The sequence below is a fragment of the Erpetoichthys calabaricus genome, chromosome 3 (genome assembly GCF_900747795.2).
Source record: "Erpetoichthys calabaricus chromosome 3, fErpCal1.3, whole genome shotgun sequence".
Classification (NCBI taxonomy): domain Eukaryota; kingdom Metazoa; phylum Chordata; class Cladistia; order Polypteriformes; family Polypteridae; genus Erpetoichthys; species Erpetoichthys calabaricus.
Window position 1 is genome coordinate 271612605 of NC_041396.2, and position 21047 is coordinate 271633651.

The following is a 21047-nucleotide window of genomic DNA, read 5'->3' on the forward strand; positions in this document are numbered from 1 at the left end:
ACTTCCCTGAAGAAACAACTGGCAATACAAGTTATACATTTACACGTTGTTGTCAAAAGGGTCAAATTAGACTGCCTTCTTTACATTCATATACTGAATATCTACAGAAGCTTATAACTGACGATGTACCTGAAAGTGAAATCTTTATCAACTACATTAGATCCTACAAATCGGTATCCACTATGAACATTAACGGTGGCACTGCACGTGACATCCGTCTTGAAAAAATGTTGTTTATTGATGAATGTTCAATGACATGAAGTCACTTACTCAACACCATTCATAAACTTCTACAAACATTTATGAATAATAATATTAGATTTGGAGGAAAGGTACTTTTATGAGGAGGAGATTTTAGACAGTGATTAGCTATTCTTCCAGATGCCATGCACTCAGCTATTGTTCAGTGCACCTTAAAATACGCAGACAATTGGCATTGCTTTCAAAAGATACAGTTAGTAAAAAAGATACGATGTCCAGAACCAGATCATAACAATTGCTTATTACAACTGAGAGATGGTACACTCACCAATACAGATGGACTTCAGCCACATATTATTACAATTCCTCAAGCCTTTATCTGTGACGACTTAGTTACAGAGAGATTTGGAACAGCAATCTCATTAGACCAAATGCCCCTTTTAACACAACGCACTATATTATGTCCAAAAAATATTAATGTGGAAAACATTAATACCCAAGTCATTCCATTACTTCCTGGAGAGACACAACTCTTTCTAAGCTCTGACAAACTTGACTCTGATCACAACAATAACCATTTTAAATGACCTTACAAGTTCTGAGCTGGAATTACCTTTTACACTTAAACGGCGTGTACAAAGAAATTTTCAAATAAACCTTTACACTGTGCCACACACTTTATTGTTTGATTTCTATTTGCATCATCTACACCGTCACACTATTCTATATCTCATTCATACATCACGCTCTTTGTCATTCCCAACACCAGGGGTTGGCGAGCGAAGCCCACCCCACAGACCCTACAAGCAACGGACGGGACACACACAAAGAGGGGGATTCAAACAAGACACAGGAACACAAAAAGAAAGAAGACGCTCGCGCAACAACAATCCTCACCCCCCCCCCCCCCCCCACACACACACATCCATAAGAAGTGACACCCAAAGCCACATATTCTAAAGTGAACGTCAACACCTTCACACTAGACAGCATAGGTGTCAGCATAGGTGGATCTCCTTACAATAAAGCACTATTAACCGTTCAACTGCAGAAAAGGAAACATATTAACAGTGACTGCGATCCTCCGGAGTGGCAGCAAATCTGTTAGTAAATGGTCGTACATGTCACTCAATATTCAAAATACCGGTCCCAATCACAGAGACATCAGTATCCACTATGAACATTCACAGTAGCAATGCCCGAGACATCCGTCTTGCAAAACTGATAATTATTGATGAATGTACAATGGCATCCAGTCACTTACTCAACACCATTGATAAACTTCTACAAATGTTGATGAATAATAATATTCCCTTTGGAGGAAAAGTTCTTTTATTAGGAGGAGATTTTAGACAATGCTTAGCTATTGTTCCACATGCCATGCGCTCAGCTATTGTTCAGTCCACCTTAAAATACGCAGACAATTGGCATTGCTTTAAAACAATACAGTTGGTACAAAACATGCGATGTCCAGATCCAGAATATAACAGTTGGCTAATACAACTGGGAAATGGTACACTCACCAATACAGATGGACTTCACCCAGATATTATTTCCATTCCACAATCCTTTATCTCAGACAACTTAGTAAAAGAGATATTTGGAACAGCAATCACATTAGACCAAATACCCCTGTTAACACAACGCACTATATTATGTCCAAAAAATATTAATGTTGATCACATTAATAACCAAGTCATTTCATTACTTCCTGGAGAGACACAGATCTTTCTAAGCTCAGACAAAGTTGACTCTGATGACGACAATGAACATATAAATTTCCCCTTAGAATATTTGAACACTATTAACCCAGCCGGATTACCACAACACGACCTTGCCCTTAAAAACGGAACAATAATCATGCTATTAAGAAACCTTAACACAAAACAGGGTTTATGGAATGGCACACGGTTAGTCGTCAACACCATGACACGCAATGTTATTCAAGCGACAGTTCTTACAGGGTCACATGCTAACAATACTGTTCTCATTCCTAGAATTGACCTTACAAGTTCTGAGCTAGAATTACCTTTTACATTGAAACGCCGACAGTTCCCCATTAAACCTGCATTTGCCATGACCATCAACAAATCACAAGGACAAACCATGGACAAGGTTGGCATCTACCTCTCTGAACCCGTTTTTGGACATGGACAACTTTATGTTGCCTTCTCACGTGTTCGCCGTTCATCTGACGTTAAAGTTAAAATTATAAATAATCCATGCCAAGGAAAACTCATTCAAGGACAAGACACCATCTTTACTACTAATGTTGTATACAAAGAAATATTCCAATAAAACATTAATATATGACAAACACTCTATTTGTTATTTCTATGGGCATCATCCAAAGCTGCACACTATTCTATATCTAATTCATACATCTGACTCTTTCTCATGTCCCAACGCCAGGGGTTGGCGAGCGAAGCGAGCAGGGGGCGGAGCCCCCTAGTATATATATATTAGATGTCACATGAGCAGGAGGGCATTCCGGTCGGTAAGGAAACAGGAACCAGACCCAGAAGGAAGAGATGGACGTACAGCCCCTGTAAACGAGTAGATGTCACTGGGGAGTGTCATTTCCCCAATGACAGCAGTCCCGGATATCCACACCCAGTGAGAAGCCTGCAGGGCATGCTGGGAAACGCAGTCCAGCAGGGCAGCCCTGCTGGGGTCCCTGGGTGCCACGAGAAGGCGCTGCAGACAGACAAGCTCCCTATTATAATGGACTTCCGTGTGACCTGGAAGAGCATCCATCTGGCAAGCATCCTGGCACTGGAAGTAGTCCTGGGTCTGTAATAAAAGGAACTGCACTTCTTTATCCAAGCAAGTCGGAGGTGGGAGGTAGAGAGGGAACACTTGACTGGAGGAAGGTAGTGTCATGGTGGTGAGAGAATTATAATAGAGAGAGAGAGACAGAAAGAAGCTTATATTTTGTGCTTATTGTGACACATTTTTGAGGTAATTTGGTTAATAAATAACCTTTATTTGAACCTTTATTTGGGACTGTGCTACTGTGTTCGTGTCTGGGTTTGAGCTTGATGGCGCCCGGGTTTCCTTCACAATATATAAAGAGCAGTGGCCCCAGCACTGACCACAAAGAGAAGAACTGTGATGAGAATGTTTAACATCAGCCAATTCAGAATAAGTTTCCCTCTCCTTAACCCTTTGCCTACCTGTACTTGAGTCAATGTATGCTCCCCTACAGATTGTGCCTAGAATTACTATTTCTTTTAGTTTGATCACTAAACCTTCAATGTGGTACCTAATCAAAAGCCTTCTGAAAAGAAAGATAATTATATATCACATGCTTTTGTTGCATCCTCATAGAATTGCTGCATATTAGTGAAGCACGACCTTCCTTATTTGAACCCATGCTGCAGTATATGCTAATACTTCATGTTCTAGACATGTACTGCTTGACATTTTTCGTAATAATTGGTTTAATTGATTTACCCATGATTACATGTTAAGCTTACTGGCCTATAATTACTTGGATCAGCTCAATCACCCTTTCTATACAACAAGATCATATTTGCTTACCCCAAGTCTTTAGGAATGTCCCCAGTGTGCAGAGGTTTTCAAAAAATATGTGCCAAGGGATTACATATGTACTTACTACTCAGCAAGGGTCTGCCCTTTGTTCTGGTGCCAAACAATTTGGATAGTCCCCAAGACGACATCGATCTTAACCGCTTTGATCGCAGGTTTTGTTTCATAGTATAAGTCGCTGAAGAAATCAGCACTGTAAAAGACAGTGATCTTTACTCTGTAACCATTAAATTCATTAAAGTCAGGTGATGTTTCTGGGCCCCACTGGCTGGATATTTTGGGTCTGTTGATTATTTCATGAATCAGTGCTCAAACCAAATTCCTTGTAAACTTTATTATCCCAACAAACATCATGGTTTAAATTCCACAGATATCTTAATGTTGCCTTCTCCCCAAAATCCACGAATCAGACAATCCTGGACTTCCTATTGTTTGTGCTACAACTCAATACTCATATGTCAGCTTTCATTGGCAGTCTTATGACAGGACTTGTTGAAGGTCTCCCTTTACATTTAAAATATACTAGCCATACTCTCCTGTTGTTTGACAGCTATAGGTTTCACAGTCCTGGCTGCTTTGCCTTTACCATGGACACCACCTTTCTGTACGCAGTCATTCCTCACGATGAAGGTCTCATTGCACTCAGATAGGAATTGAGCAAATATCCAGTCCAGGTTCTCCCATAAACACCTTCATTGGACTGACAGAACTGATTCTGATCCTTAATGCTTTCTCTTTTGTAACAACTTTTTTTTAACCAGATCAATGGAATTGTAATAGACACTAGAATAAGACCTAGCTATGGCCACATCTTTATTTGCTGGGTGGAAGAATGATTCTTTTCTAACTACCAGACCTACACAAATGATATATCAACAATTATGTTGGTAGTGCCTCTTGCACCAGAAGCTAGCTACAAGAATTGAATAACTATTTCTAAAGTGTCCATCTATCTTTCAGTTTCACAGCTGATGTTTCCACCACATAGATATCAGCCTTTCTATCAGTTTTAGAGGACCAGTCCTTCTTAAGGAGGTGTTCCAGTTGAAAATTCCGACTAAGAACTCAAAAGTTCTGACTTCTCACTTCAAATGGAATGCACCATTAGCCATTGGCTCAAAGTGACTGATCAGGCTTCTGACCACAAGGCTGTGTCTTCTTTGCAGCAGGCTGATTGTGTTTCATCCCCGCTACAGTTTTACTGGGTACAGAGAGTTAAACAACATATTTTAAACAAGCCCAAACGAGACTCTGACCAAGATGGATGTTGAAACAGCATAAAGTTGTAAACTACTGCAAGAGGGTTTTAAATCAAATGGATAAAGAAACTGAATAATTTTACTAATCGAGACAATGTATTAATTTGACTAGTGTGTTTCAGAGGACAATGCTAAAGAAACTGGAAATCATCTCAACTGATGACAGACATCCATTACATGTAGAACTAAACTTCAGTAAATCAGGAAGGATAGTTGCTTTGAAAACCCACACAAATCGCTCCAGAAACTCCTTTCCTCCTAGTGCCATACGACTTTTCAATAAGAAATATCGGAGATAATGTTTAAGGTTTTGATATATATCCTGTTACCTTTTTTTTTTTTGGTATAAATATGTTTTATCTAACTGCCTTACCTTAACCTTTCTTATTTCTATTTGTCTGTTTTATTTCATTCTGTCTGTTACCTGTTATTAGATGCAACTGAGAAGGCAAATTTAATGTTTTCCTGTGTAAACATGACTAAATAAAGAAACCTAACCTAACCTACTGTATGTATGGATTTTAATCCAGGTTCACCTTTTCTTTAACACATTTTACTACTTAAATGGCTGATTTTGAGGTAAATAACTGTAAGGACTATAAAGCTGGAGGATGAAATGCTAAAGATTTTTCAGGCCTACCAGAAGAAAGAAGTGGAAAACAATACCACATCTGTCTTGTTTCACCTTGTTTGCACTTCTCACTTTACGGTTTACAACTAACCCTTAATAAAATCAACTCAAGAAAACAAAGACTTGTCAGCATCTGTTTCCAATGGGTTTTGTTTTTTGACCGTTACTGCATGAGAATGTAAGTGATCAACATAAAAAACAAGCTAAGTGTAATTCTTTGTTTGGTTATTTAAACTTTTATATTCTCTTTGCCAAGGGGAGACTTTGGTATTATATATTTTGTTTTCTTTGTAAGAGGTCATGCACGCTAGCTTGTAGTTTTCTTCATTCCTCTTCTGAAAGAACTCCAGTTTCAGGTCTATCTAATGCCCTTACTGGATGGTTGTCTCTGTTTTTTCAGAAGACCAAACTGCCTCATTTAGGACCCAAACAGGTCTCACAGATTTCTCAACCTGGTTGGAGGAACACCATCACCAGTTCAGTGTGGCAAAGACAGCCCTACTACTTGTTATCCCAGCCAGTCTGTCTATTCAGTATCCTCTTTCTGTAAAACCTGACTCGTTATTACTAACATCTTCCAAGTCATTGTGGAACCTTGGTGTGGTGATCGATGACCAGGTAAACTTCACTGATCACATTACAACTGTCTCTTGTTTGCGTAGATTCACTTTGTATAACATCCACAAAATTAGACCAAATCTGATGAAGTATGCAGCACAACCTCTCTGGTCCTCTCACATCTGGAATACTGACACTGATGATTCAAGATGCAGCAGCATGTCTTGTATTTTACCAGCTGAGATAGGAGCATGTCACTTCTTTTTTACTTTCTCGTATATAAAGTATAGGGAAAGTACTGGAATCGTCCAAAAATTCAATTTCGAGATTTTAATGAATCTTGACGTTTTAGGCAAGGTTTATACTTCACACGACACTACTGCTACGCAAGCGTTGTGCCATTCATACTTGCGCGCATACTTTACATAATTCTGGAAAATTCCACCAGGTGGCAGTGCGAGATATCATCACGGTGAGAACAGGTTCGGCTTCGCTGTGTTGTGAATTGTCTGAAACATTCGTTACATTCCGAGGTCACCTCGTCACAATATATCTGAAAAGGATGTTTAATGATTAAATCCATCAGTCCAGGGATGCGCTCATTCCAGCAAGCATCGGGCTTTAGACAGAAACAATCCCTGGACGGGCATCAGTTCATTACAAGGTGAACACAAGCACTCACAAACATTAGCGCCATTTTAGCGTCACCAAATTCCCAAACCTTCATGTCCTTGGAAGGAAATGGGGGCACACTGTGGAAACCCCCCAGGAAAACGTGCAAACTCCAGGCAGGGAACACAAGGGACGTGACTCCCTGCAAGGCAGACCATGCCAGCACAACATGTGTAATTATTATCAGTATTAATTATTTAAATTAAGTTAATGACTTATTTGTAAAATGTAATATACATACTTTAATGCATTTCATCATGAAAGTGATATCAAGTATAAATCTAAGGACTCTAAATGTGCAGAGAGATGGAATATCATAAATGTAATGTGCTCTGTGTGTGGCGATCAGGAGGAAGCCCCAGAAGCACGTAGTGATTAACAACTGGGTCAGTTTTAAGATGACGTTTACGACGGTCTACTTTAATAATAAACTAAACTACAAGGTTAAAGTGGACATTTCGAGATTAAAGCTGAAATATCAACTTTAATCACAAAATACACCTTTACACCATGTCCTTAATTTTTTTCTCTGTGGCTCAAATACGCTGCCATACATTCTGATGCTATTGTGAAGGTGCAAAAAAAAAAGACGGCATAGAAGATGGTATATGAGTTTTTAAAATGTATCATGTCATTACAATGGAGAATATGCAATGCTTGAACATGAAAGCACCGCGAATGCACTTGTATGTTGGCATTTTGCTTCACCACATCGAAACATTCATCAAACATTGAAGTGCGCACATCGATCCTGGAGGATCCGCATAGTGGCTTTCTGTCACATGTCACACTCTTTTTCTTTTTTTCATTCAGTTTCATTATGTAAAACATGATATGTCAGAAAGACAAGCTTCTTTTCTGTTTGCAAGCTTCAAAAGCCTTGTGCTCCTTATCCTTGTCTTTACATTCTCTGCGTTTGTACATCTAGATGAGCATTCACTGGTTGTTAGAACTCCTACACATACAGCCTGCCCCTATGACTAAAGACAAAAATCAAACCTATCTGATTTTATCGCAACCAGTCACAGACTTTTTGGTCGGTTGCAGTCAGTAGAAAAGTCACATTAGGCGATCACCTTCACGTGAGTGTGCCACCGACTGCCTCTGACTCGATAAGATAATGAAAATGAACTGAAAACTGATAAAAAAAAAAAAAAGTATCAAATATGACATGGACTTTACCTAATGGACTACTTACTTTAGTTTCTATGCTTCCATTTAATAAAACCTTGTGCAATGCACATCCGAAGTCACATTAGACATATCACCTTGATTTTAAAAATGCTACGGTACCAGTCATAGAGAGGTAATAAATTGATTAAAAGATATTTGCTGCCTCTTGCCTTTATTCTGTGTTCACTTGTGTGTAAACGTCTCTTCACTGATGCTCCCACACTCGAGTGCATTCCCATAAGGCCTGCTTCTCAGACTCTGTCATTGTTTTTGAGGTGCCTCCCTCACCTACTGCCTGGTTTTATACTTTCTGTCTTTGAAGGCGATAATAACATCTCTTCACTGGCATCCCCACCATCAAGCATACATTCCTGTAAAGTTTACTTCTCAGACTCTGTCATTAATGAGCCGTCTTTCTTGCTTCCTGTCTGGTCTCATACTTGCCATCTTTGAGGACGCCTCTCTCAGCATACCACCCATGCCTTTACTACTCTTTGTCCATCTTGGACTCGCACTTCCTCTTTAATCACGCCAACAAAGCCAAACTGACCAATCACACCAAAGCCATGCTGACCAATCAGATTGCTCCGAGGGACTAGACGCACAGACCTTGCTGATTTTTGTACAGTAGATAAGGCCTGCCTTCACTCTCTGTTACATGAAAGGCGATGCTCCACCATGATCAATATTCACTGTCTAGAGCAGAGTGAGTGATTTAGGGGTTTAAGCAGAGAGGTAGGTTTTGAACCCCACACACCCTCCATATTTCCAATTTAATAGTCTCCATAGTTTCTCTTATTTCTTATTATTAAAAGTTACCAGGCTTGGGTGTAGAGGATTTCGGTGCAAGGGTTCTGTGCTGAATGGGGTCAAGTAGGTTGGCATAATGTCTAAGCATCTCTGTAAATTAAATCAGTTGAATTGAGAATTAGATTTATGGTTTAACATGTACGATAGATCTGTAGTATCAGTAGGAAAAACATTTGGGGGATTAGCTGCGGATATTTCATTCTGGGGCGGCACGGTGGCGCAGTGGGTAGCGCTGCTGCCTCGCAGTTGGGAGATCTGGGGACCTGTGTTCGCTTCCCGGGTCCTCCCTGCATGGACTTTGCATGTTCTCCCCGTGTCTGCGTGGGTTTCCTCCGGGCGCTCTGGTTTCCTCCCACAGTCCAAAGACATGCAGGTTAGGTGGATTGGCGATTCTAAATTGGCCCTAGTGTGTGCTTGGTGTGTGTGTGTGTTTGTGTGTGTCCTGCGGTGGGTTGGCACCCTGCCCGGGATTGGTTCCTGCCTTGTGCCCTGTGTTGGCTGGGATTGGCTCCGTCAGACCCCCGTGACCCTGTGTTCGGATTCAGTGGGTTGGAAAATGGATGGATGGACTCTCACCATACGTTAGGTACTATGTGTTGAAGAAGTGAGAGAGATCACCAATTAGAGAAAGGGGATAATTAGGGGGCCAAAAATAGGTGGTGGGCATTTTAGCTTTTCTAAGAATGCACAAGGATTTTTTATGAGCACAGAGACCATACCTCTGTTTAAGCCTCATCTGAATGACAGTGCCATTTTTTACAACACAGTGTCCCTGTCACTGCACTGAGCATTGAGGTCCACACACATACCAGAGGGAAAATGCCGCCTGATGGCCTTAACAACACCTGTTATAGCAGCAACCCAGTTTTTTTCCTAGATGGTCCCCCATTCAAGTACTGGCCAGGCCTAAATATGCTTAGCTTCAGGTGGATTACCTGTTTTGAAGTGCAGTACCAAGGTCATCAGTATTTGGCATATTACTGCTCCTGACTTATAGATTACACATGGAGTATATTTAACATAACACATACCTGTAAAATATACATCCGTTTGATGGCAGTTGTTATTCTCCTACATTCTTTATTAATTAATTTTTGGGGTTATTTTATTCTGTGAAAAACACCTATTTCTGCTGTTTTCTTTAAAATTTACTATCACGTGTGGATTTGTTACAGACCAAAGTGTCCTAGTCACACTCCACCCTAAATTAATAAGTGCTTGGACCTTCATCTGCTATGTATATTTCATTCTGCATACGATATGGATATTGATCAGACTAATTCAATCCATACACCCAAGGCAAATGTTTGAAAATGATACAGAGATTCGAGCAAAAGCTGACGACACGGACGGTAAACCAATCAGCGAGTGTGACATCACCATGGGCTCAGTGAGGTGTTATACAGGTGAGGCCAAGCACGTGACATTATTTTTGAAGTAGCACTTTGAAATTCTTCCACCACAGTCCACTTCTTGTACAAGTTTATGCTATCTTTTAATTTTACAAAAAATAATCAAAGAAATTAGTACACGCAATGGCACTGTCGTTTACCAGTCTTACTAAAACAATTGACTGAACTGTTTGCATCCTTTTTTGTGGACATCCTTATCTAATGTCCTGTGGCCATAACTTCTTCTTAACACCTGTCTATAACCCTCGCAAACTTTTTGCCACTTTTTCTTCACTGCTTAAATCACCATCTCCTTCTGTCTCCCCAGCTCTCTCACCAGAGGACTTTGCTACATTCTTTGAGGATAAGGTTGCTACTATCTGTAGTTCCTTCCCTCAGACTGACATGTTGCCCACCCGCTCTCAACCGACCTGTGCGACCCAGCTTCATCACTTCACTCCACTTTCTCACGAGGAAGTGTCTCAGATCCTGACGGCCAGCAACCCCACAACATGTTCACTCGACCCTATCCCCTCAGGTACATTTCAGCTCATCTCTCAGGATCTTCTCCCACACATCACACACATAGTTAATGGCTCCCTAACGACTGGCCATGTTCCCACTGCCTTTAAGTCTGCTGTTGTCACACCAATTCTTAAGAAACCTACTCTGGACTGCTCAGATATTAACCACTACAGACCAGTATCCCTGCTCTCTTTTCTTTCTAAAGTACTGGAACAAGCAGTGTATAACCAACTTAACTTGTTTTTATCTAATAACGCCCTTCTTGACCCTCACCAGTCTGGATTCAAAGCAGCTCATTCTACCGAGACTGCACTTCTTGCTGTCTCTGAAACCCTTCACACAGCCAGATCTACCAACCTGTCCTCAGTCCTCATACTTCTGGACCTATCTGCAGCCTTTGACACGGTCAACCATCAGATACTTCTGGAAACTCTCACTAGTCTTGGGATCTCAAGCATTGTCTGGCAATGGTTTGCTTCTTACCTTGCTGACCGGTCATTCCAGGTTGCCTGGCAAGGCTCCCAGTCAGCTCCACGAAGACTGACCACTGGTGTTCCCCAGGGCTCTGTCCTAGGACCCCTTCTCTTCTCCTTATACACAGGTTCTCTTGGGAAGGTAATAGCTGGACATGGATTCTCTTACCACTGCTATGCGGATGACAGTCAACTCATTCTCTCCTTTCCACCCGATGACCAGCAGGTCTCAACCCGCATCTCAAACTGCCTTGCTGATATCTCCTCTTGGATGACTTCCCACCACCTCAAGTTGAATCCCAGCAAGACTGAACTCTTGTATATCAGAGGCAACTCATCTCCGAATCTTGACCTTGCAATCTCTCTTGACAACTCGATTATCGTCCCCTCAAAAACGGCAAGAAGTCTTGGTGTCACTCTAGACGAAGAATTGTCTTTCTCTCCACACATCAGCAACCTCTCCAGGTCCTGCAGATATCTCCTTTACAACATTAGGAGAATCCACCCCTTTCTCACTACAGAGGCTACTCAGCTTCTCGTCCAGACCTTGGTCATCTCTAAGCTGGACTACTGCAACTCTCTGCTGTCTGGACTTTCACTAAAGGCAACACGACCACTTCAACTGATCCAGAATGCAGCTGCAAGACTCGTTTTTGATATTCCCAAATTCTCGCACACTACACCTCTGCTGCGGAACCTGCACTGGCTCCCTGTGGCTGCCCGCATCAGGTTCAAAACCCTAATACTTGCCTTTAAGGCCAAAACTGGAGCTGCACCACCTTACATATCAGCACTGGTCAAGCAGCGTGTCACTTCTCGCTGTCTCAGAACATCAAGCACTGCACGTCTCGAACCACCCTTACTTAAAAGAAGAGGACGACATGCATCAAGACTCTTTGCAGTGTTGGCTCCTCAGTGGTGGAACGAACTTCCTCTTGCTGTACGAACAGCGGAGACCCTCACTGTCTTCAAACGTCGCCTGAAGACACACTTATTTCAACAGCACTTGGACTAAAGTCCCCATACTTTTTTTTCTACCCCCTTTTTTTTTTTCAAAAAAAAAAAAAAAAAAAAATTTTTGTACTAACTTACTATTTTCTTCTAGCAGGGTTTTGTATACAACTTGGTCAGCGGTAACTTGTTTAATGACAGTAGATTTAATCCTAGCCTTAAAGACTGAAGAACAGTCGTAGACTACTAAGCACTGTTGTAAGTCGTTCTGGATAAGAGCGTCTGCTAAATGATGTAAATGTAAATGTAAATGTATAGGAAGATTTGTCATAACAAACACCTCAACGAACGACACGTCTTTCGGATATTTAAAAAGTGCCATTGTGACACAGAACGCTATTTTGAATATGCTATTGAAGTCCAACAGCCAAACTAGTAGTGTGTGTTACAAATACTTGAGGGTAAAGATCGCAAAATGAGAGTGCATGTGTGACCGCGGCGAATTACATTGCCTTTACATCAGCTTTACAACACTAATCCTCCAGCTGGCAGCAGCATCCATCCTTCAATCGACAACAAGCAATCCACTCTACAAGTATCACTCGTATCCCACTATCTGGAGTTTATCTACTTGGACTTTACTTACTAATTCAGATAAAACGATATTTAAAAAAATAATAATTCACTTGATTTTGCACATCAAAGCAATCGAAACAGTCACTCACCTTGTTTTTTGAGTGGCATTGCTTCCTTCTAATTTTCCATCAACTCTCTAATCGCTAATCCCTCGGGGTCGAGCCTGTAGCACGTCTAAACCAATTAGAGGCTTTCAAACGCACAGGATTATGGGGGCTGTAGTTTGATGTCCTGTAGCTGAGCCTTGTAAGAAAAATGGAACAGGCGTCACTTGGCACTGCTATTAAATTATAGTTACTGCCTAGCCAATAAAATTAGAAGTAATCGTCTTTAAAGTACACAGTAGTGGAAAGGAAATAAATGCTCCAATGGGACATGGGACATTCAGAGTCATGGTAGGTGGCTTACCAAATTTAGGTGTTGAGAAAGATGTGGTCTTTTGAACATAAGTACTGTTTCTATAAAAACTATTTACTCTATTTTCACATTTTAATTCTATACAAGAGCATAATAGTCTTTCATGTCAAAGTAAAAGCAGATTGTTATTTTTATTATTATTATTATTAGTAGTAGTAGTAGTAGTAGTAAACGTAGGAGTATTAGTAGTAGTAGTGTTTATTTATTTATAGAGCAGATGCCTTTATCTGAAGTGATTTTCAAAGAAAATTATACATGTGTCTCCTGGAAATCTCTAGCTAAGATGTAATGTGTGCAGTGGATTTAATTAGGATTTTTTCATATTGATCAACAGAAAAAGCTCATCATTGTTGAAATGGAAACAGATATGTTCAAAATTGCATAAATTAATTACAAATATAATTGATTTCATAAATATTAAAGTTGATATTTAGTAGATGCAACTTTGGCAGCCATAACAGCCTTGAGTCTGCAGGACTCTGTCAGCTTTGCACATCTGGACATTTTTCTCCATTCTTTTTTGCAAAAACTGCTCTGTCAGGTTGCATGAGGATTGTGAGTGAATAGCCTTTGTCAAGTCCAGCCACTAATTCTCTGGACTCTGGTCATTCCTCATTAGCTTTGGCTTTATACTTGCAGGACATTGTCTTGCTGGAAAACAAATCTTCTGCCAAGGTGCAGGTAGGTCTCTTGTGGACTTCATTAGGTTTTCCTCCAGGATTTTGCTGCCTTCATTTTACCCTCACAAGCCTTCTTGGGCCTGCTGCACAGAAGCATCTGCACAGCCTGAAGCTGTCACTGACATGCTTCACGGTGAGCATGGTAGATTTGTGATAATGTGAAGTGGCCAAAAAGCTCAGTTTAGTCTCATCAGATCATTGAACCTTCTACCAGGTGATTTCAGAGTCTTGCATGTTCCTCCTGGAAAACTCCAGCTGAGATGTTATGTGTGCTTTTTTAACAGGGTTTTCTCTTTGCCACTCTCACCTAAAGCTGAGACTGGTGAAGCTCTAGAACAGTATTCATCTTCAGTCTTTCCAAACTGAGCCATTGTACTGTAGAGTTCTCATAGGTCTATTGGTGGCCCCCTCACTGGTTTTCTTCTTGAATGATCACTCAGTTGTGTGGACTATGCAGATGCTTGTCTCCATCCCCTGGCTTGTGCTTTCCAATCACCTTTTCATTTGATGTGTTTGTTTGTCTTAGATCACCATACTGACTCAGCACAAGTTGTCCTTCCACATACAGAGGCATTTATACAACAACCAGCAGAGACCCCACAAAGATGACTTCTATTGCACTAATATTGTGACTTTTAAAACTAACAGGCTGCTCCAGTAATGCCCGAGATGTGTCATATTAAAGGATGTGAATACGTATTTGTGTTTTATATTTGTAGTGAATTTATACCATTTTAGAGCAAAGTTTGCTGAGGCTTTATTTTTGCTTCTGAATTTTGCACCTTGTAATCATTTTATATGTATTATAATTTGTTTTGTAAATTGCATCTGATAAAAGCATTTGCTTAATAAATAAATAAATTAATAATGATAATAATAATAATCTGATTTACTTTGAAATTAAAGTGTTCTCTGTTAATCAGTGCAAAACTTCTAATTCAAGCCATTCAATGATTCAATGTTTTATAACAATAAAAAGTGAAAACTTCCAATGGCGTAAATATTTTTTATAGCCAATGTGTTTATACATTCTCATCCTAACTTAGGGTCACAGGGGTCAAGGCAGAAAACAGCCCTGAACAGGTCACTGGCAACACTCAACACCCAATTCACCCATCAAACATCCCTTTGGGGATGTGAAATGAAAACCAACCAAGCTACAGGGAAAACACACAAACTCCATATGAACAAAGGCCGGGTGGAGGATGGGACCCCAGAGTGACAGGTTAGTGAGGTGGAAGTGCTAACCAGTGCCCATTTCTAAACATTTTTAAATTATATAGCATGTATTGCATATTTGAAATAAAATAGGTACTCAAGCAGCTAGAGTTCGGCTCTGATTGTCTGATGACCTCCTTAATAAAGGTCAACAAGACTATTGCTCACTACATTTCAATCCTGACAGAGAAGTGGTGGAGCAGCTTTTCAGCTGGGTCTGGAACAGATGACTTCATTTCCAGTTTAAAAATCCAATAATATCTGATACCTGCCTATGTCTAAAAGAAAACAAGAATCGAAAATATGAAAAATACATCTATTGAAACCAAAACAAATTAACTTAAACTACATTCTGATACTAGAAACATAAATACAGTATAGAGTTAGATAAATGTCGATAAAAGTTAAGTAGGTATAATAAAATATGCATCTATGATATATCATTAATTAAAAAAGAACAAATTGGTATTAGTGGGCTCCTTTCAAAAAACGTTAGGGGGGCACGATTAAAACTGTTATGAAAACTCGGGTTGCAAATACTTAAAGGTTAGGAAACGCTGCTCTATAACATCTGAGAATATGAGAGACTAGAAATGTAAAGTGGGATGTATTAAGCATTCCCGTCTTCACCTGGCAAGACCACAAACACCACTCCATAAATAGCCCCATTACACCCTCATCCAAAAATGAAAAGGGCGAATATCCAGAGCAAGGATAAAAATTACACACTCGTTTGGAGATGGAAGAGGTGAAGTTCTGGAGCAAGGATTAAAGTAAGGTGGAAAGGATTCAGAACTGACTTCAAATAATGAGAAGTGTTCTTTTGATTTCATATAAATGTTTATATTTCAAAGAGACTTATGGAAAGTTATGGGTACTGCAGAGAACCAGTTTACACCTCTTATCTCAGATGATATTTTAATACTGGATAGGTTTCATCAGACTGAATGGAAAAAGCAGGAGCAGGACTGGAGATTTTTGTGAGTGTGCAATGGTGAAAAAGGGAGCACAGAACAATTAAAACTAAAAATGTAAAGTGAATTCCTCCATGCTACTGCCCAGGAAAGTAAGATGCATCATCCTGGCTGACTTAGGAACATCTATCTATCTATCTATCTATCTATCTATCTATCTATCTATCTATCTATCTATCTATCTATCTATCTATCTATCTATCTATCTATCTATCTATCTATCTATCTATCTATCTATCTATCTATCTATCTATCTATCTATCTATCTATCTATCTAAGACTCATCAGAAAGTAATGGTGATAAATTGTGCACAAAGAAGAACATAATAGCTTCAGATGTGTTAGACTTCCTTCTTGGTGGAAGGTAGTTCAGTTCAGTCAGTCAGTCATTATCCAACCCGCTATATCCTAACTACAGGGTCATGGGGTCTGCTGGAGCCAATCCCAACCAATACAGGGCACAAGCAGGAACAAACCCCGGGCAGGGCACCAGCCCACCGTAGGGCACACACACATACACACCCACACACCAAGCACACAATAGGGGAAATTTAGAATCGCCAATGCACCTAACCTGCATGTCTTTGGACTGTGGGAGGAAACCGGAGCACCCGGAGGAAACCCACGCAGACACGGGGAGAACATGCAAACTCCACGCAGTGAGGACCCGGGAAGTGAACCCAGGTCTCCTAACTGCGAGGCAGCAGTGCTACCACTGCGCCACCATGCTGCCCTAGTTCAATTCAATTAAATTTTTTTTTTGTATAGTGCTTTTTACTGAATGTAGGCTCAGAGCACTGTAAAAAGTTCACAGGTAAAATGCAAATACAAACTTTACCAACCATACAATGAATATGCATCCCAAAATTTACACACACAGGAAGAATGGCAAACTACTTCAGGTCGCCAATGTATGAATATGTAATTGGAACTGGTGGAATTAGTGGTCACACTAGAGTAACATCATCAGGGGATGCGCTGGACATTTGATTTTTCATACTAGGAAGAGAATTGTAAATGGTATTAATGTCTGTTTCCCCCTAAAGCAAAGCATTGTGTATGACACATGTTTAGATACTGTAGACGGGTGGAAGAAAGATTCTTAACACTTGCAAAGTGTTTGGGTGCCAACCTGGCTACCTCATTTATTCTTATAGCATACAAAGTAAATAGCCTCTCGATGGTGCTGAAAACAACCACCACCATCACAATGGTTACAACTATATATGTAGTCAAAAAGTCTGGGGAGCTCTGTCCTTCTAAAAGGTTCAGGCCCAGATAAGACACCAACATTTGGGGGCGTCTCCCTTTTATAGTGGTCCTGCCAGAGGGGGTGTGGTTAAATACCCTCAGGGCATCTTCTCTTAGCCGAAGAAGAAACAAGGGACAAGTCTGTTAGCTGCAGCGCCCCCTCTCTGCCTGGCAGCCTATTATATATCTGGGATGACTCTTTGAGATATCCTTCAGACAAACATAAATGACAATTCCAATTAAAAATCAATTATCATTATAATAATATAACTTATGATAAATGTAACTTTCATTTTTCTTTGTTTTAAGCCATATTATAAAGGCTTGTAATATATTTTATAATATACAGAGTGCTAACAGCTGCTAATAAAAGATAAAGTGTTGCATTATCAGTTAATTTGCTTTATGAATTAAAGCATTTGGTGTGCTCTCTTATTTCTTGTAATTTTTTGTAAGGACACTTATATATTCTTTATTTAGTAAACATAGCAAAGTCTTTCAAAGGCCACTGTGCCCAAGATGGAGACGGTGAAATCAGACAATGAGTTCTTTTTCTTAGACTCAAACTGTCCTACCTGTTTCCAATAACTTTTCTATCCAAAGGTGTGAGATTCTGTAATGTGTGTTATAACACCGTTTTATATCAGCCCAGCTCTCCCAATTAATAGTTGCCATTTGTCATAGTGAACTCGGGCTGTTCATATGGCTGTGCTCCCTCAGATCTCTTGAGTAAAAGATGTCTGTTGGAAGCATGGCAGGAGTGACGTCAGCTGTTATTTTAAAGAACGTTCACCACACTTGTGCACCAGTCACTTCATTTTTAAGACACTAGATTTTTCTTGTAATTTTATTATGTTTGTGTATTAAGAAAAATGCACAGCTGGTAATACTGTACACCAAAGCACAAAAGGAGTCGAGAAATCAAGAGACTCAAGCCGCCCATCTGAGCTTATGTATCTTTTCTTGTTTAAATCTCTGCTTGTCAGTTGTGTGATTTTGCTGAACCTTGTATAAAAGTTGTTTTTTTTTAACCATCTGCAGAAGCCTTTAAAGGTTGTTGTTGATTGCCACATCTCAGAATGGAATCTCAAGGACAATGTATGCGTGACATTTAATGCACACAAATCTAAGGAGCAGGGTATCCAGTGTGACATCAAGCCTGCTGTAGTTACACACATTGCTCCCTTGGATTAACAGGAGACAAAGGGAGAGCACCATAGCAAAATGGCTTTATTTCAGTTTTCTTCTTTTCATAATGTGGGAAGCCAAAATCATAATCAAGATTAAAATTTGATTAATCATCCAGACTTAATCTTAATAACTTGGTATCATACATTCATCTTATTGTGTTACCGTTTGTGGTTATTTGGATTACTTTATAGTTTTCAGGTGTTTGCCAAGTTCACTTGGATTTCCCTCAATGATCTTCACAAAGCATTTTTTGAGATACTTGACCATCACCTAACCCTGACTGTTGCAGATTTTCCAGTCCAAAACTCAAAGCATTTGTCAGACCTCATCAGATATGTTGCAGAATGATGTTGAGTTAGAGGTAAGTCATGCGGTCAGAATGTGTGCACATATAAAAATGTGCCTATGAAAATAAACTTCTATGTCCACAAATAGAATAAAGTAATATTACATATTCCCATTTTGAAGACACTTTTACCAAACCAGTGATAACTAGTGACGTTCAGTCCAAATATGGATGAGTGGATGAAATTGAGTGTTAAATATCAATGACAGCAGCAGACTCATTGCAATATTTCAATGCCACAGTATTTGCTACTGTGACTAAAGTATTCTCTCCGTTTATCACTACAATAGTGGAACATCAGTTTGGTGGCTTCTAATGCAGTGATCACCTAGTTTTGTTGAAGCCAAACAAAGAATATATAGGTTGTGAAAAATGAGTCTCAACGCATGAAAAACGTTTGGGGCAGCCACCCTTATATTGTCCCTGGCTGCAAAAGGGTATTTAAATAAATGCAGAAGTACTCTGTTTGAGTTCCAAGACTAAACTGAATTAGTAGAGACAAGATGGCGGCTTTAAAGGCCAAAACTGGAAGTGATGTCATCGAGGGCCGGAACCAGAAGTGACGTCAGCCTGGGCACTGAAACTGGAAGTGTCATTGTTGATGTTCAACCAGGTAGGTTTTCCCGTATTTGGCCTGCAGAGACAAGAGAAGTGGGTTTAGCATACCCCGTCACCTCCTGGCCTACGTTCACTTAGTCCATTCAGCTTCCTCCTAATCACATGTGTGTGACAATCTCTGCAGACAACCATGAGTGAGCTTTGCTTAAAACTGTGTGGGAACAATGAGACAGTTCAATGAGTGCCACATTTCTAAACCAAGGCAACGCTTCATGAAGCTGGTGCTCTGAGCAGGGGTGGAGATTTTGAACTACAAAGATAAGAGGTGGTCTATTTAACCCAGTCCAACAAACAGCAACAAATCTGCTTTCGATGAACCACCTACATTTGAAAAGTCTTCTAACAAAACCCTATTAGACATATAAATGTGTGTCACATATGCAGAGAGCACATTATGCATTTAAAATAATTATCATAACCTGTTTTATAGCCTAATGCAAGGGAAAAAACCTCTCTGTAGCATCAGATCATACATTGGTATGCGATGGCATCAATGCACGAGTGGTAAACGTGAATGTGATCTTTGTCTCAGGTGCTGCGAGTGTTCTCTGTTGTTCAACATTTCTATGATAGTGTCGTACTCGATGCAAGTTTGAAGGAATGAGCAGCAATATTCATGAAAATATGATTTGCAAAATATGCATTTAAAGGAAAAGGTGTGTGTCACTCCATCAAAAGAACTGCCGTTAAGAGAGATGATAACTAGGAGCCACAGGAAGTGCAGAACTCAGAAGAACAGATCTGCCTAACAACACCAGTAGATGCACAGATGAGGCTGCACAGCATCCACCATTTGACTGCATGTCTACACGAATAACTACAAAAATGTAACATTACTGTCTAATTGGAAGTAGAAACATGTCATCACAAAATAGACACAGTGTTTTAACACATAGTATATCCTTAGACCACAATGCTCATCTATACTCTATTTGCTGTTGTTATGCCATATTGTGATTCAATAGTTAAAATGATAGAAAGATATTGTAGCAGACAGAGGCACTTCTCAGACATAATCCGGTAGCTGTGGTGGTCTATGCGTGTTTCTGTCTGTCTGCACTGTCACAGTGCTCATTACAACAATCAATTTAATTTTTAAGCTTCACTTACCTTGTGCTACTGAGCTTCTAAATGGATAATAGCAATTTTACTTTTACGTTTCTCTCAGCATCAAGTCTTTTGTTCAGTTTCTATTGCTCTTTCCATGAAACCCCAGCAGCGGTTTTAAAATGTACAGACTTGAGAAACTAGGGATGGGCATTTTCGGAAGAAGCCCTGTGGTTGTAGCCTTTGCAGCACAGGATTTCATCTCTATTCACCACACACTTTTAAACAGGTTGTCCCCAGACGTGTACTCTTATTTGAGAATCACATTTGGCTCCATGTGGCTAGGGGTCACAAACTCTACTTCTGAAAGGTTACCATCTTTTAGATTTTAGTTGAACACCTCGTGTCACTAATCAAGCCCTTTGGGAAAACACAAATATCACAATCAGGTGGGTTTGATTAGGGATGTATTT

The 21047-nt window shown here is 40.0% G+C and overlaps 1 protein-coding gene across 2 annotated transcripts in view; it reads right to left on the minus strand.

Moving 5' to 3' along the window:
* Window positions 1-12955, minus strand: part of LOC114648936 (disks large homolog 4) — a 745247-nt gene extending 732292 nt beyond the window's left edge. For both annotated transcript variants that reach the window (XM_051925299.1, XM_051925298.1), the window contains exon 1: window positions 12922-12955. In XM_051925299.1, coding sequence (XP_051781259.1) covers window positions 12922-12940 — 19 coding nt within the window. In that variant the 5' untranslated portion in view covers window positions 12941-12955. The remainder of the gene's footprint in view (window positions 1-12921) is intronic.
* Between the last annotated feature and the right edge of the window lie 8092 nt (window positions 12956-21047).